The sequence below is a fragment of the Hoplias malabaricus genome, chromosome 4 (assembly GCF_029633855.1).
Source record: "Hoplias malabaricus isolate fHopMal1 chromosome 4, fHopMal1.hap1, whole genome shotgun sequence".
NCBI classification, from domain to species: Eukaryota; Metazoa; Chordata; class Actinopteri; order Characiformes; family Erythrinidae; genus Hoplias; species Hoplias malabaricus.
The window spans coordinates 30,385,976-30,404,775 of NC_089803.1; the positions used below are offsets into that span (position 1 = coordinate 30,385,976).

The 18,800-nt window shown below is 37.4% G+C and overlaps 1 protein-coding gene and 1 long non-coding RNA gene across 2 annotated transcripts in view; one reads left to right on the forward strand and one right to left on the reverse strand.

Annotated features, from left to right (window-relative positions):
• The window catches only part of otud7a (OTU deubiquitinase 7A), a 99,867-nt gene that overhangs the window by 41,733 nt on the left and 39,334 nt on the right, over nt 1-18,800 (reverse strand). The window contains exons 2-3 of the mRNA XM_066668113.1: nt 6,641-6,839; nt 86-240 (exon numbers count right to left, since the gene is read on the reverse strand). Coding sequence (XP_066524210.1) covers nt 86-170 — 85 coding nt within the window. The 5' untranslated portion in view covers nt 171-240; nt 6,641-6,839. The remainder of the gene's footprint in view (nt 1-85; nt 241-6,640; nt 6,840-18,800) is intronic.
• On the forward strand, nt 12,398-17,232 carry LOC136695496 (uncharacterized). The gene is made up of 3 exons (XR_010802296.1): nt 12,398-14,437; nt 14,566-14,632; nt 16,683-17,232. It is a non-coding gene; the product is annotated as an uncharacterized lncRNA (long non-coding RNA).

Below are 18,800 nucleotides of genomic sequence, written 5' to 3' on the forward strand. Positions count from 1 at the left end.
TGACCTATTGCTCTTTTAATTTTCCAGAGATATCAACAAGCTAGTTTTAATCAATAAAACTTTTCCACCAGCTTAGCACTCTTACCCTCCAGCAGGTCTCGTGCCAGACCAGGTTCCGCCCCTGTGGACCGAACAAAGTCTGACAGGACCGCATCCATGTCCAGAGTCATGTGATCATGTGGCTGCGCTGCCCAGCCCGCAGCACTGGCCTTTGTGGTAGCCAGAGCGTCACGCTCTCATCTAGAAGGAAAAGACAGAAAGACAAGGAGTGGGAGAAAAGTCAGTGATATAAGACAAACAGAACAAAAAGCATATTACAGGCGGTTCAAGCTTTTATCCTCTTGTCGAATGTCAGTCCATTCCCTCATACACTGGTGACTGTTTAATTACAGTCCCGAGTGTGTGATGTGTGTGCGAAGAATGCCTGTGGAGCGATATCAGAGCAGCTGACAGTAACTCCAAAGATGACTAACTGGAAAACAAAAGCTTGTTGATTACATAGTATAGATTGCTGCATTTCAGATCTATCATCGGACTACTAATAACCACCTGCTCTGTCCAGTTGATCTCTGATGAGAAGCAGATTGATAAGATAAATAAAGCTCACGTCTTTCTATGAGATGCACCACAGAAAGAGAGAGAGAGAGAGAGAGAGAGAGAGAGAGAGGTTAGTTTAGAGCTAGGCTAGGAAAATTTGGAAAAATTGTGTGTGTATTTCAATACAAATCTTGGTTTTGTCTTTTGTTAATATTTTTGTTTTGAATTAACATCTGAGCCAATGAAAGGCCATTGATGTTTAGTGAAAATGATTTAACCTTGGAGTGACAATATTTGATGGCCTCTCTTTAAAATAAAGAGGAATTTCTTCTGTTTATTTGCACACTTATACCACAGAACAAAATGTTTATATACACTACTAAGAATGAATAAGCAAGCAGTGCTACTTAAGAGGGAAATGAACGATACATGGATTTCACTGGAAGAGCTCTATTATATAATTTAGTTTCAATGGAAAAATGAAATTTTATAATGTAACATTTCTCTTGGACAAACAAACACACACACACACATACACAAAACCCAGTACACAGTGCGAGTGAGTCAGAAAGCTGGACAGTCCGCCGGATGATGTGATGTTCCAGTCTGCACCCACTGCAGTTGATGCCAATACTTTCTATCATCACCCCCTCCACCAACAATCCTCACTCTGTTTGTCCTCTCCTTCAGCAGCCGACTGGGCTTGGACACACTCTCTCAGGCCTTGTATTTGTCCCTGGTCAAATGCCATGCAGATGAGGTCAGCCTAGCCCACACTGAGCTTTCCTGGGCAGAGCGGCAACACCTACGGCTTTTACTACAATAACAGAGATCTTTGTGCATATGTGTGTGTGCCAGTGTGTGTGTGTGGCTGGCTGGTCGCTTCCGCATCACTTATGAAGCGTGACATAAGAATGAGAGGAATGTGAGGCACACTGCCCACAGTGAAGAAACACACACACACACACCAGAACCCCAGCAGCTTCTTTGTTCAATTGACAAATGTTCTTTTTTTGTCAATTTACTTTTCTCACTAGCAGCTTCTAGTTTGTGTTTGGGGCGTGTCATCTTGGGTAGTGACATCTCTGATACCGACTTTGTTGGACGGACACAGCTATAACATTTTTAAGATTCATGTTTTAAGATTAGAAGGATGGAGAAATCCAAGCAAAAGTGAAAGATTTCAAGTATAAATATAAAGAGCAGCGATATTAAATGCTGTTTGTATAATATTATTTGAGGCTATTCTTTTATTCTAATTGTATTTTGTTTTCAAAATGATTTAAAAAATGAAAGATGTTACATTTTATATTTCTCCTTTTGCTCTAAAAACAAACACACACACAAACATCCCTCATTACTGCACATAATCAGGTCAAACCAATTATCCTCTAAGAGGAGCCACAGGACATTAGCTATAATGTCTGAGCCACCTGCGGCCTGCTCCAGCCTCCACAGAATATGACGTTACAGATGTTCTCTGGTTAGGCCTCATGACATAATCAGAGAGATAATCCAGTCAGACTGATGGCAGATTGGACAGAAGAAGGGGAGCAAAGGATAAAATCTAGTTACAGTTCCATGTACTAACCATACTTGTTTTCCTTTAAGCACAAGCATAACTGAGTTTATCAAAGTTAGCAACCATTTTTAAGCAATGGGTGCAGCAATGCTTCAATATTTCCTTATAAGGGCAAGTGTTAAGTGTCTGTTATAGCCCTACTCTGACAGCTCTCACTTTCATAACCAAAGCTAATGAAATAACACTTCTGTTTATACATCAAAAACAAGAGTGCAAGATTCAAGACTGATGCTCCACAATATGCAGCCTCCCACATGGAAAGCGTGTGGTTATGTATGTATATGGGTGTGTGTGTGTTTGTGTGTGTGTGCTCGTGGGCGTGTGCATGCACATGTGTGTGCCTTGGCAGAGTAATAAAATATCTTTGCTCAAGATGAAGAAATTTTATTTCCCTTCATCCTATACATTATTAATCAGACAGCTCTGCACTTTAGCAGGAGTTTAGTTGACCCACTTACTGCAGACATTTGCATTGTATTGCATGTGCAGCATGGAGTAGGCCTCGCTATGAAGCAAAAGAGTTCAGGAAAGAACTGAAGCTTCTAAGCAAAGGGCCCTGGCCAATCCTGGCTCAAACCTCTGGGATAAACTCTGGGATTATTGTTGACATAAAACATTTCTGAGGTTGAACAGGATTCAGCCCAGCCCTCCTGCCATTTTACTTATTCAGCAACATCCATAACAGAGAAATTCAGCTCTTAATAGGTACAGCTACAAATCTTCCCCCCTAAAAGCCTCAGGTTTGTCATGACTTCATGTTCCTAAGTGAGGAGAGAATGGTTGTGTACACATAAATATGTCAGAAGTCATGACCTGAAAATCCCCTGGAATTGAACAATCTGAGCCAATTTTCCTCACTGAGATGTAGCTTGTATGACTCACGGAGTGCATTGTGCTTTACTGGAAGCTTACCATGCCCACCGTTTTGTACACTAATGCAGCAGCTTGGAAAATATGCAATCTTTTTTTATAAATGTGATGAAAGCACAATGTTAATGGCAAAAACACAATTGAACAATAATAAAGCCCCTTATGAGCTCAGCAGAACACGCAGGATGTAGAGTTATGCTTGAACTTTGCGACAGCTCTCTTAAGAGGACATAATTACCAACAGGGTGTATGTGTATCTTACTCCTGTTCACATTGTGGAATGTAACTTATTCACATTCCACTGATAAGAAGGATGTCACTAAACGTATCTCTTTATGTTGGTCGTATTTGTAATGTGCACAATATCCAAACATCATACCTGGCACCTCCTTTAAGGTGCACCAACAGTGGCCAATGATTTCAGTTATTCACACGGTTTGTCTAGTCTCCTTAAAAAATGAGATGAAATAGGGCACTCTGGAGCAGTTACACATGAGCTTAATGTCACTATGCTCAATGCCAAGCAAAGGTTAAAGGGTTATACATCACTCTCACACTGGACTGTAAATGCAGTGAAACTGTTTTTTTCTTACTATTGCTCTTGTAGCTTAATGCCATTAAATCCTAACATCTATAGCCTTCTCAGAGCAGTAGAAGCTCTTACTGCAGCAAAGGAAAGACCAAATGGAGCTATGAAAAAAGCTGGGTGTGGGTTAAGGAACATGCCTGAATCTCTTCCTCCTACACATTCCACACCCTATGTTTCCTTCTCTCTCCCTGTGAAGAAAACCTACACATCACACATCTCACTCCATCAGCTTCTATGGTACTATGACAGCTTTCTCCTGCTGAGTAAATGTGGGCCAGACTTGTGTGCCACAGCATAGCCACCCAGGGCTCCTCCCCAACTTTCTCAGAATTTATCTCCAGTATATCAAGATAAGTTTTGCGTGGGGTTTTGAGCACAAACTACCTGTTCATCCTCTACAGTTCAGAACAAATGTTAGATAAGCAGATGTCCAACAACCTTTGTCCTGATATGTACAGTGTTCAAGATACTGTCCAGTGTTTAGATACTTTTGGGTGCACTAAAATTTACAGTTGTACAGACAGGGTCTGTTTTAGGATCCTCACTGTTCTCTACTTTATTAAAAACACAGAAAACAAAACCCTTAAACACAGTGATTTTGTCCACTTTAATACAGATGAAACTCAGCTATATCTGTACGTTCAGCCAAAGTCAGTGACAGAGTAACATATAATAATAAGATTGTGTCAAAGATAAACATAAAATGACCAGGAACTTGTTCCTGCTAAAATCTGACAAAACATAAGTAATTCTTTTTGACAATAAGCCTGGCTCTAACATTTTATCTCTGACTTTTCTGGGTTTTCTATATGTATAAAAATGTTGCATTTTTCATTTGAGCTTAGTAGCTAAAGCCCTTGGTGTAATGCTGGTGTAATTTCATTGTCATTTTTTAACTGTATTGCTCTATATCTACTGCACCCATTAACATTTCACAATTTCCATTGCTCCAACTATGCATGTCCAAACACTAATCTGCACACTCATGCTACTAAGGGCTTTAAACAGTTACCAGTAGACTAAAAGTAATACAACAACCGATGGTCATTAAAGTTCATAACAAAGGGAATGTCTATGACCGTAATCAAAAATCTATTTAAAAACAAAAAGAAAAAAAAGATGTTTCCTTAATATTTGCTAGCTCTCCTGTCTGTTTGCTTGCTGGAAAATGGTCTAATCTGTTTATGAAACCCTAATTTAGCAAATGACTAAAATAGTGGCTACTGTATGTTATGGCTTCCTCTCTCTCTCTTTCTCCCTGCTCATGGCAGAGAGCCCTCCAAATTTTGAAAATCATGAAAATGATGAGGCTATTGCTTTATTCCTGCTCCATAGGTGGGTAATATTGACTTATTTTTGCTGTTTCAGATTATTTAGGTAGGAACCCACACTAAATTTGGGAGAGCACTAACTGCATGAATGTAAACATAGACTGAATTTCTACAAAACTAAACAATTCAAGTTAAAAAGTTTTTGTGGAAATTCAAACAGTGAATGACAACTTACAGACAAATTAAACTTCAGCCACGTACAAACATCGTCATTTTTCTCCTCAAACATGTGATTCAACCTTAAAAGAAATGGAGCTTCAAAACATAAACAAACCATAGAGAACAGCAGTTTCCCATGATTGTAGACGTTGCCCTTAAGGCACTGGTAGCAAACCAGTCATTCGTATGGTTGCTTCAGTTGTTGCATTGTAGTTACACCTGTGTCATTCAGTATCCACAGTGGGTTGCTGGCTAGTTAAGCAGGGACACATTAAGCTGCGGCAACACAGGGTTTGTGTCCATAAGTTATGACACACAAATTCACATCCCTGTCCAACAGTCATAAGTTATAACTATAGTATCTCTGCCCTGTACGAGCCATCATGATGGCAGCACTGACGGTTTCGGTTTCAAAATGGGAGGGCTTATACAAATGTTTCATGGATATTACAAAATACAACACTATACCCCTATGTTCTACCGAGTTGTTCTACCAAGTTGAAATGTGTTACCATTGTTTACTTTTATATGTACAGCCATCTAAATAAAATGGTAAGATATTTGGATAGGCTAATAGTAGTATTTCAGAAAATGCCCCCAACAGAAGTACAAGGAGATATGCATATATAAAGATAAGGTAATTACAGTGATAATAAATTGCTTTGTACTTTTTTTGATTGAGCATATATATAGCTAAAGGAAATAACAGTAAGCTAAAATTATATAATGCACCAGATGAAAAATTTTTACCATGAAAACATTTGAAACTGTGGGTATGAGGATTTGCAGAGCTGCTAGGTAGGACAGGTATCGATATGTAGCAGAAATTGTCAGAACACCTGTTTACAAAGCACTTGCAGACAGTGTGCAGCCTCAGGCATCTCACTGAGTACCACCATAGGAAACACTTAGCTGTACATTAATGAAGTAAATTAATCATTTCATTTTGTTATTGAAGGCAATGGGGACATATCAGGGGACAGTTATTTTAAGTAGCCTAAGGACAAAAAAATGAAAAATAAATAAATATACTGTCATTGTCATTGTGAACCTACAATTGGTCTATTTCTTTCTAGTGCAGTCTCTACTGTCTTCATCTCAGTGTTGATTTATTTATTGTGGTAAAGATGTTTTATTGTCTGTATATGGTTTGTATAATCATTTTTCTGTATTATTTCTTTGCCATCAACTCCCTCCATTGTTGGTGAGAAAAATAACAATAAAATTTACTTTAACTTAGACATAACATATGCCAAACGAAATACCCTATCATTTCTCTCAGTAGTGTCTACATGGTTCAGATTTTCAAGTTTACGATTACTCCTCAGGTCTTCCAGTTTGCACAGACTTCCTTATAAGGTTCACATTGACTCCAAAGTTTGGCTTATGACATGTAAAGCCTGTAATGGCCTAGCTCTGGCATATCATGCTGATCTCCTTTAAGCATTACAGACAGTCAAAACAACTTTGCTCAGCTGAGGCAGGCTTACTGCAAAGGTTTACTATCACTTACAGCTCTGTTAATGAAAGAAATATTTTTTCCTTTCATGAAAAAAATATAAATATGCTTACCTTCTGTATTCTCACTGGGAGTCCTTCAACAGCCATCTCACCACCATGGTTATGTACAAGGGCTCACACAAATAAACACACACACACACATACACACATACACACACACACACACACCTAGACACAGTCTTGTCCTTTAATTTAATCCATGTCTTCTACAAGGAGCAGAGATGAGAAAGACGTGGGGTCATTGGAAGACCTGGAGAGAGAGAGAGAGAGAGAGAGAGAGAGAGAGAGAGAGAGAGAGAGAGAGAGAGAGAGAGAGAGAGAGAGAGAGAGAGAGAGAGAGAGTGAGAGAGAGAGAGAGTTAGTTTTGACTAACCAAATGGATAAAGGACAAATTACACTTAAAATATGTTGCCACATCTATCACATAGATATAGAACATAACATTTATAACGTCAGTGTATCTATCTCGGTTATGCAACCGTGACCCAGTATCCCACTGACCTGCTGGAAACTGCACCATGCCCCTTGAGGATGCCAAGCTCCAGATGAAATGTGTCCATATAAAGACAGTAAAAGCATAAACCCCAGACTGAAGCCAGATTACTCTTCCAGTAACCCTGATGCTGGTACTCTGATCGGAGAAAAGGCTCTCAGCACATTGTTTACTGTGGCATTAGCGCTAAAGCTAAATATTACCTTTTCAGGGTCACTAATATCTCCAAACAGAGCAAGTGTTTCTGACACTGCACACTGACATGAGCCTGTATTTAGGCTTGAAAGAGAAGAGAGAGGGGAATGCAGGTTGATGGACACAGATGATAAATGCATTCATGTGAGGAGCTCTGCTAGCATGCACACTTTGTCGTCATATGCTAAGAGCTGATCCCTCTGATGACCTATTATTGTGTGCAGGCTCAAATAAGAAAATCTGCATTATGTAAGATGACCAGTGCTGGATTTCTGACATGGAAGAAAATTCCTAGTATTCACCCTTGTTCATTTTTATTTATTTATTTTACATTTATATCATTATTAATGTGGCATTACCAGGTATTTTTGTCTGCTGGCAAGCATTAAGTGAAGTATATTTACTACATCACTCTCTGCACTAACCACTACTGGCACACCACAGTGGGACCCAAGTGATTTGAAAATAGGTGAACTGAGCTCAAGGTGGGCATGTGGTTTGTGTAGGTTGGTGCATGAGCTATTTGCAGGACCCAGGTGGGCAGCCTATATTGAATAATCAAATCAAATCAAATCAAATCAAATTTATTTGTATAGTGCTTTTTACAACTGATATTGTCACAAAGCAGCTTCACAGAATAAATACGGGCATTACAGTGACTACAGTAATCCATTGGCCCTGTATTTAAGCCTTGCTTCTCCCAACACTTATCCAGGAGGGTATCCATAAGTGAGGCCAACATTTAAGCCATGGACAAAATTTACTGGTATCTAGTTGGGCTGACCTTTTGCACTTCACGTAGGTAGGCCTAATATAACGTCATTAATATTTTAGACATCAATATTTTCTCTGTTCTCTGTTTTTCTCTGGTCTCTGTGCTAAAATAGTTACATAGGTATTTTTAAAAACTGTGTTTTTATATTATTAATGTGATATATTATATATATTTGTACATTTTCATATTCCAATCGAATATTCTTAATAAGTTTTTGCTAAAAGTTCAATGCAAATGTAAAATTGCATTATTAGGCTATGATAGTAACATTATATCAGCGGCAGGAAATTGAACATCTTTTAATTCTATGAATTATCTATGAAACAAAATGCTATAAGCATATATGACACAATTTCACAGGAATATCTCATCTACTTAGATTAAACAAAGTTTAAAACTCCCAGCAATTCAATTCAATTTTGTATAATATAATGACCCTAAACACTAAAGCAACTAAAACCAGGTTCAAAATGGAGAATGTCTGACTCACCAAGTCAGTCTCTCAACCCAAACTCCACAGAGGATGATTTTTATTTACTTAATACAAGACTGAAGCCAAAAAGCACAAAAAGTCAGCAGGAGGTAAAAATGACTGTATTATAAACCTGGCAGAACATCACCAGGGAAAATACCCAGCATCTGCTGCAGTCTCTGGGTCACAGGCACACTTGGATTACAAAGGATTTGCCACATAACTTTATTCAAGATTCTGACAATTTCTCTGGTTAGTTTCGGATAGACTTTTTGATATATTTCAGGCTATATTTCAGGCTTTTGAGAAACTTATAATAATAATCATACCCAGCTGGCCACCAACGTCAAAAGACGTTGATATGTGGTTGAATGTTGGTCGTGACGTCGGATGACCAAAATTTTACGTCAGGGTAACGTCTAATACCGATGTTAAACTGACGTAAGAAACTGACGACATATGACACTGATATTTTGTTAGTTTTAAGTCATGATATTATGTAACCACAATCCAACGTCTAATAAACGTCATATCCTCATGTCAAATAGACGTAAAATACCAACATTTAGTTGTAAGGTTTGGTGACCAAATACCAACGTCTGATTAACGTCTGAATTTTAACGTCAGTTCAACCTGCCATTCTAACATCAATAGACGTTGATAATTTGTTGGTTTTAAGTAGTGATGTTATGTAACCAAAATCCAACATCTTCCAAACGTCACATCCTGATGTCAAATTGACGTAAATTACCAACATTAAGTTGTAAGGTATGGTGACCAAATCCCAACGTCTGATAAACGTCTGAATTTTAACGTCAGTTCAACCTGCCATTCTAACATCAATAGACGTTGATAATTTGTTGCTTTTAAGTAGTGATGTTATGTAACCAAAATCCAACATCTTCCAAACATCACATCCTGATGTCCAATTGACGTAAATTACCAACATTAAGCTGTAAGGTATGGTGACCAAATCCCAACGTCTGATAAACGTCTGAATTTTAACGTCAGTTCAACCTGCCATTCTAACATCAATAGACGTTGATAATTTGTTGGTTTTAAGTAGTGATGTTATGTAACCAAAATCCAACATCTTCCAAACATCACATCCTGATGTCAAATTGACGTAAATTACCAACATTAAGCTGTAAGGTATGGTGACCAAATCCCAACGTCTGATAAACGTCTGAATTTTAACGTCAGTTCAACCTGCCATTCTAACATCAATAGACGTTGAAAATTTGTTGGCTTTAATTTGTGATGTTATGTAACCAAAATCCAACATCTTCCAAACGTCACATCCTGATGTCAAATTGACGTAAATTACCAACATTAAGTTGTAAGGTATGGTGACCAAATCCCAACGTCTGATAAACGTCTGAATTTTAACGTCAGTTCAACCTGCTATTCTAACATCAATAGACGTTGAAAATTTGTTGGTTTTAAGTTGTGATGTTATGTAACCAAAATCCAACATTTTCCAAACGTCACATCCTGATGTCAAATTGATATAAAAAAATGCCAACTTTAAGTTATAATATAGGGTGACCAAATCCCAACGCCTGGTAAACATTAGACTAACATCAATAGACATTGATATTTTGTTGGTTTTAGGTCGTGGGGTTTAGTACTTCAAATTTAACGTCATCTTGATGTAAAATACCTACATTTATTTGTTAGGTATTGGTAATCAAAACCCAGTGTATGATAAACATCATAATCTAAATGTCAACTCAATGTGACATTCTAACAATATTGGATATACTTAGTTGGTTTAAGATGCAACATTCGTTCATTCATTTATTAAATGTAACTGCTTATCCACTTTAGGGTTGCAGTGGGTCCGGAGCCTACCTGGAATCAGTGGGGCACTTTTCCTTCACAGTGCGACACACACTCACACACTCATTCACACACTTATACCTATGGACAGTTTTGAGTAGCCAACTGAGCTACCAACATGTGTTTTTGGACCATGGGAGTAAATTGGAACACCCGGAGAAAACCCACATGAACATAGGGAAAACACACCCAACTAATCACAGACAGTCATGCGGAGCAGAGTTCGAACCTACAGCTGCAGCACCCTAGATTTGTGTGACAGCAACACTACCTGTTGCAGTCCCAAGTTGAATTTTATAAAAAATTCCAAACATCATTCTGATACTCTACCATACTGAAATTAATTAATTAATTCATTCATTGTCTGTAACTGCTAATCCAGTTCAGGGTCGCAGTGGGTCCTGAGCCTACTCAGAATCACTGGGAGCAAGGCAGGAACACACCCTGGAGGGGTCGCCAGTCCTTCGCAGGGTGACACACACTCATGCATTCACACCTATGGACACTTTTGAGTCACCAATCCACCTAACAACATGTGTTTTTGGACCTTGGAAGGAAACCTGAACACCTGGAGGAAACCCCCGTGGACACAGGAAAAACACACCAAACTACTCACAGTCACCTGCCGCTCCAGGACCCTAGAGCTGTGTGACAGCGACAGTACCTGCAGCACCATCGTGCTGCCCCAAGCTGCAATGTTAAGAAACCAAAATGCAGTGTGTTCAAAACATTATTCTGATGCCATATTGACATAACATAACAAAATTCAGTTGTGAGATACCATGACCAAAATGTAAAATTATAGAATAAGAAATCATCAAAATCATTTAAAATTAGTTTTAAGAGATCAAAAACTACTGAGATGTTCTTAAGTGGGCAATAATCTGAGCAGTCCAATGGTGGACCAGCAGTGGCCTACCATCAGTGGGTTACCAACATTTTCAAGCCATTTGACAGGTATATGCTTGCCGTCTTAAGAATACAAAACACACTATAAATAAATGCTGTAGCGAGTTTGCTACTGTATTGTAATGTATTTTTGAATACAGTATTTTAATGTGTATTGTAATGTATCTTGGGTAACAGACTGGAAGCAGCAATGAAGCTAGCTTTACAGTATTTCACTGTATTGTGAGCTGGGGAGGCTGAGGACTGCAAATGGCATCTAAAGGTGAGTAACTTATTTACACCATTTATTTATCACTTATTTTATTGTTTTGACAACGTAAATATAGCTTAGTTCCAAAATTACATTCGTAATTACATTAGTTCCAAAATACCCCCCCCCCCCTGGGCAATGGTACAATTTATTTTTGTAACGTCAGTTGTAGGCCTCACTACAAAACAAAACCAGGACAGGACAAGTGAATACTTTTCGTCCAAATAAAAAAAGAGAAAGAATTGTGTTTTTTCATTTCGTTACACCGCGACCCTGAAATGGACAAGCTTAAAAGATGATGATGATAATGATGATGATTTGCGTTAATATTGTTTTATTTTATTTAAATTATTTTGTTGAGGGTGGGGCGGTTAGCGAGAACGGGGCTAACGGTTCCCTGGGGGCGGGGTGACGAGAACAGAGACGGAGAGAAAGAGACAAAACGTATTCAGAGGCTGCAAGCGTCGTCGTACTTTAGGGATTTTGGAACAAAAGGAATGAGTAAATGTATGTTTTAATCATACAGCTCTAAACGTTTCCAACCACATTGTCTTGGTACTGCTTTTTAGCAAGATAGATGGTGCTAGTTATGATAGCCGCGAACATTTAACCAGATAACTCCTGTTGAATTTGCACACTTGTTTGCTCCCAAAAAATGTTAATGTTTTATCGTCGCAGATATCGTCAACTGGCGTTTCCCCCCCTCAAATTAGTCCGTTGGAGGGGATTGGAGCCGGAGACATCACCAGTTTTGTGACGGCTTACAAGCAGGAGGCTGAGGGAAAGGTAGGAGAGAAGAGGCGGGAAGAAAAGAAAGAGAGGGTTCTGCTCCATTGAAACAGGCTGCCGGTGAAAGTACGGGTCAGTCGTAGCATTATTTATTTATATTTAGCGTAGTAGAGAACGATAATTTAACTGTACAAACAAACAATTGTAAACTCAAAGTCCAGTTTTGGGCTTCTTGCGGGTACTATTCGAGTTTTAGTTAGCTAGCAGAGTAATGCTTTTTAAAGAAGAGAACGGAGGGAAATATAAACATAGAGATGGACAGGGATTCTGGTCATTGATATTGGTCAGTTTGGTAAAATTAGCTACGTTCATTATAACAGAGAATTGTAAACGTAGATGTTGTAGACATTGTAAACATGTAATGTTAGCTACAGACAAACTCCATTCCAGATTATTAGCTAATATATATTTGGAGTGTCAGGTGTGAATGAGGTGCAAGATGGGGGGAGTAAAATAGATTTTACTTTGTGCTGTATTGAGAATTATAGACTACTGTATTTTGCTGCAGAATTTTGAGCTCCATTCTACGGAGCCCCTAAAGGGACTGGGGAAAAAAAAAAGACTATTGATTTTGCGTTCCCTCGCAAATACATTGCGCTCCTTTGCAAATGTTTTATGATACACAATTGTCTTTGTGGCTCAGTCAACACATCAGGACACTGCAGTTTCCAGTGAAATCCAGCCACTTGAAACAGATATATATGTATTTATTTATCTCTACTAACACACAGTTTCGTTGCCAGTGCGACGTCTGTAAGGAATACATCTGTATACATCTGTAAGGAACTGCCTAACATCAGAAGTTGTCAGCAACAGGTTTATATATGTTATGTAGCATCCTGAAAGTTCTAGTCAGAACGCCGTATTTCCATAGTAACAGGTGTATGAGACGTAGGCTGCTTCATGAAAGAAAGAAAAAGTGTGGAAGGCTGTGTTTTTTTTATTGTTATTGACTGGGGTAGGGGTCAAGCTAAGAATGTTAATTAAAAACCTTAACAAGCAAAGACTCTTAAAAATCCAGTCATTCAATAACAAGATGGAGGGTGTAAGGCGCAACACACAGAGATCTCAGGGCACACTGCGGGCTAATTTTTACAGAGACGTGGCTCAGCGCGCTGACTCCAGACACGGCTGTGGAGCTAGAGCCGGTCGCTACACCATGCATTTCGTTTTATCTGGAAAATGTTTTTTTTTTTTTTTTTTTTTTTTTTTTAAATAAAGCTGCAGTAAAAACAGGATACCCTTTTCTGACTGACGTTTACACACACACACATTACTCCAGTACACTACCAATAGCTACACATTTATTTAGGTGTTCACTCTCCTTTCTCTCCCACTGATTGGAAACTGTGTTCATTGTCTGTATCTCTATACTGTTCACGTAACCTTTGTCCATGCGCTTGCACTTTAAATTCTCTCATCCTCTTTGCTAAGCTATTAACAACACAGCATCAAATGTTTCAGTTGGTGCTCCCCAATAACATATCCATGTTCTCTGTTGAGAAGAAATGCTATGTCTTTATATTTCAGTCCAAGATCAAAGTAAATTTCAACGAGCTGCTCCATAGTTCACCTGACACGCACAGCAAGCACATAATCAACAGCAAGCACAGTACTACGGAGCCCACAAAGTATTTGCGAGGTAACGCAATTGTGTTTGCGAAGGAACGCCAAAGTCTTTTTTTCCCCAGTCCCTTTAGGGGCTCCGTAACAAAGACAATTGTGTATCATAAACATTTGCAAAGGAGCGCAATGTATTTGCGAGGGAATGCAATAATGTTTGCAAGGGAACACAAAATCAATAGTCTTTTTTTTAATTTTTCCCCCAGTCCCTTTAGGGGCTCCATACCATTCCAAATCTGATTTGAGACTCCCATTTTTGTTATTTAGTTTATATAGAGTGTACATTTTAATTGTTTATCAGAGTTTAAGAGTATTGCATTTAAAGTGTCTAAATACTAAATGTTGGCTACCAGTTCTGTGATCACAAATGTAGTGTGTTGGTTTTTGTAATGCATATGAAATGACATCTTATTTCTCTGTACTAAATGTTTTAAATGTGGAGAGTCTCGTCGTGCCATGACTTTCAGGAAGTTGGCTGCATTTAAGGCTCACATTTACAGGTATCATTAAAACAGGAAAACTGAAACTAGACCTAGGCTATATCATATAGGTTTTAATTTGACATGTCATTGAAAACTGCAATGGTAAATGTTGAAGACTTAAAATTATTTATATTCTCATCATTTAGGCAAGTGCCACAGTTGCTGATTTTGAAACCTTTAACCTGCTTGTGAGTCCTCAGATGTTTATTCTGGGTATGTATATATAATTGCAAGATACTCCAGAATGACAAAAGTTTAACATTTGAATTAATTACAGTGGAATTTTTGACCAATGCAAGATATTTGCTGACAGTGGAAGGACAAGTGACCTATGTTTGCTCAAGCCTCCATTAATTTCTGGAAAGGCAGCCCTATTCACCTTGTACTAAAATTTCAATTTCCAATATCGACAGGAAATTTCTTTCTTTCTCTCTCTCTACTTGTTTACTTCCTTCTCTAAATTAAACTAGCCTCTATTTAATGTTATCTTACCTGTAATTAAAAGTATTATTATATATAAAAACCTTGAAATATGATAACTTTACTGATGCAGAAACCCCATGTATGAAAATGGATTAAAAAATTCTAAAATTATCTGAAGGTAATTGCTTTTTAATATTTTGACCCGTTTCTGTTGGATAATTCTTTATGAAATTATTATGAAGGACAGTTACTGTTTACTGTCATTCATTCATCTGTTGCAACCATTTAATTCTAATTAGGGTCATTGTGGGAATTATTTGATGCAGTTGAAATTTGTGCTTTTGATATGTGAAATTAAAGGTCAAATACAGGATTTTCTGATTACTATGATACATTGAAATATTGCATAGCATATCAGTATACATGACTTTTAGATCAGGTATCAAATTGAAATTGCAGTACTTTTGAAAAAAATGGTTTTGTTGAGTTCGTATTAATATCTATCCTCAGTCTTCACTACAAAAAGTGTGAGCAAGCGACAACTAGGGCTGGGCGATATGACCAAAAATTCATATCTCGATATGCCTAAAAGAAATGGAGATATATGATACGAAATGACATTATGAAAGCCATAACAAAATACAATGTCAAAGTATTAGTGTTTATTTTTAGCACCAAATAGGACATGCTGCATTATCTAACTGTAATTATTAATGTAATTCACCCTTTACCTCACTCATTTGCTCTGATTACTTGCAGAAAAATAAAAATAAACATAGCACAAAAAGTAAGAAAATTTTTGTCTGGTTGATTATTTCTTTGTTGTAACAGTGCTTCTTGCCAATAAACCTTATACCATTACTGTTAATTTCTCTTTTAAACATGCTTTTGTGAGATGAGCAGTAGAGCCGAGTATGTGGATTGCACCAGTGAAAAATTTGTCAAATACTCACTGCCAGTGCCAAACAGCTTATTTTGTGTGATGGTGTGATGTGGCATCTCCTTCACTTGAAAAATGAGGTTTATCGTCATTGCAAGCAATCTCAATGCAGAAAAAGATATTGAGATGAAATTCTACAACCAGTGGCAATCCCATATCTCCACAGTCTGGGACCAAACTCTAACCTCCAAAATGACAACACATGCCCCCACAGAGCGGTGTTTATCAGAGACTACCTCCAGAATTTGGTAGTGGAGAGGATGGAATGGCCTGCTAGCTCCTGACCTCAACCCCAATGAACACTTGTGGGATCAGCTTGGGAGTGCTGTTCATGCCACAGTGACCAACACAACCACATGTGTGACCAGCAGTGTGTAACCAGGATGGTGACCATCATGAAGAGAAAGTCCTGGGCTGTTTTGGCTGTTTATGGTTCTTCCACACGCTACTGAAGCTCCTATTTGTTAAAAGAATACATTGTTAAATTGCCAATATGTCTTGTTTCTTCAAACTTCAGTCAGCCAGTCACAACTCACCAAACGACATCGGCAGAGAGGATTGGGCTAATGTTTCATTGGCACAACCCACATACTCATTTCTACTGCTCATCCCACAAATGCATGTTCCTTATAAATGTGGCACCATTTCAAAGGGAAATTAACATGATTCCAACAGTATAAGATTTATTGCCAAGAAACATTGTTACAACAAAGATATAATCTACCAAACAAAAATATCCTTATTTTTGTGCTATGTTTAGTTTTAAAAATTGTCTTGCCCATGATGTCATCTGATCTTCCCCTTACTGTATCCTCTTGTGTACAAAATTTTTATTGCAACTTTTTTGTACCTTTATTTCCACATGCTATGTTACTAACTGTGGAATTTTTATTTTTATAGACGCCTCATTGGTACAAATCCCCAGGGGTGGTCAACGTAGAGAGCAACCAAGAAGTCCTGGACCATGCATCCGTGTGTATCCTTGCTTTAAAGAAACTGATGGACTTTGAATTAAATTTTATTTACAAACCGGATTCCAAAAAAGTTGGGACACTAAACAAATTGTGAATAAAATCTGAATGCAATGATGTGGAGATGGCAAATGTCAATATTTTATTTTTAATAGAACATAGATGACAGATCAAAAGTTTAATCTGAGTAAATGTAACATTTTAAAAAAATATATGTTCATTCAAAATTTCACAGTGTCAACAAATCCCAACAAAGTTGGGACAAGTAGCAATAAGTGGCAAAAAGGAGGAAATTGAGCATATAACAAACAGCTGGAAGACCAATTAACAATAATTAGGTCAATTGACAACCTGATTGGGTATAAAAAGAGCTTCTCAGGGTGTCAGTGTCTCTCTGAAGCCAAGATGGTAAGAGGATCACCAATTCCACCATTGTTGCGCAGAAAGATGTTTGTTGTGCAGCGATACCAGAATGGTGTTACCCAACGTATCCTCTGTCCCCAGACATCTTTTGAGTGTTGTAAGAAGAAGGGGGGATGCCACACAGTGGTAAAAAATGGCCTTGTCCCAACTTTTTTGGGATTTGTTGATGCCATGAAATTTTGAAACAACATATTTTTCCCTTAAAATGATACATTATCTCAGTTTAAACTTTTGATCTGTGATTTGTGTTATATTCTGAATAAAATATTAGATGTTGGCACCTCCAAATCATTGCATTCAGTTTTTATTCACAATTTGTTTAGTGTCCCAACTTTTTTGGAATCCGGTTTGTATTTAAAGGGTCATGTTCAACACAAAACTGACTCTAAGTCAGTAACATGTTGGGTTCACTGATGATATTTGAAATACAAAGTTTTAGCAATCCAGATTACATATTTTTTATTACATTTTTCATGATGTTTTACGGTCACTATTTGTGTTGTCTGGTAAGATCAAAAGTCGTGATATAACGTAATGTTTTACTATAAAGATTTGGGCACCTTTCTTGTAATTCATCAAGGCAATAATGTAATTGGATATTGTGAAGTATTTTTGGTTAGGAAAAAAAAGCAAATATCATAAGGGGCAAAAATATTAAGTTCAAGTAAAAAAATAAATGATTTGAACATGTTATGTAGTACTTGAAATTTGTCCACATTTTGCATATATTCAGTTTTAATAAAGCGTGTTACTGATTTTAATTCTGAATGTAGATTTGGACTTCTTTTGTGTATGTTATGGTTATAGTATTTTTAAAGTATTCATGCTTGGCAGACTTGATTTTTTTTTATTTAATAGTAACACTATAATCTTAATACAAAAATATTACATGCTGGTATTGTTCAGTATATATAAAGAATTGAATGTAATTTAGAAACTGTTTGTAATTAGTGTTCCTCTGTAAAAAGGTATTGTTTCTGAAAAAAGGCAGTAAATGGCTGGCAATTCTGCTGAAAATATTACTGTACATTTAAATATTTAGAGTAAAACATTGTATTATGCAATTACAGTAGTATTCTGTAAATTTTAAATACAATCTTGTTCCTGTACAAATGCAGTAATTGGCTGGAAACTCTGTTGCCAGGTATTTACTGTAAATCCCAATATTTACAGTTAAGTTTTATTCATTTACAGTAGTATTTTGTAAAGTTGAAATACATTAATGTTTCTGTAAAAATACAGTAATTGTCTGGGAGCTCAGCTGACAGTTATTTACTGTAAATCAGTTTTTACAGTAAAGTATTGTATTATTTAATTACAGTAGTATGCTGTAAATGTGAAATACGGTAGTGTTGAGGCTCTATGTCACACCAGTGTTGGGTTTAGACGTCGACCCGATTTTCATTAAAACTAAAACAACATTGGAGCTTGACGTCACCCAAATGTTAATTTTTGAGTAATATCTGACTTTGATTACTAACTATAATTCAATGTCTAAACTACATTGAGTCTTGATGTCACACCAATGTTGGGATTTGACGTCAACCCGAATTTTCATTTCCAACTAAAAATCAACATCTACACAACGTTGGAGTTTGACGTCATCCTGACGTAAATTTTTGAG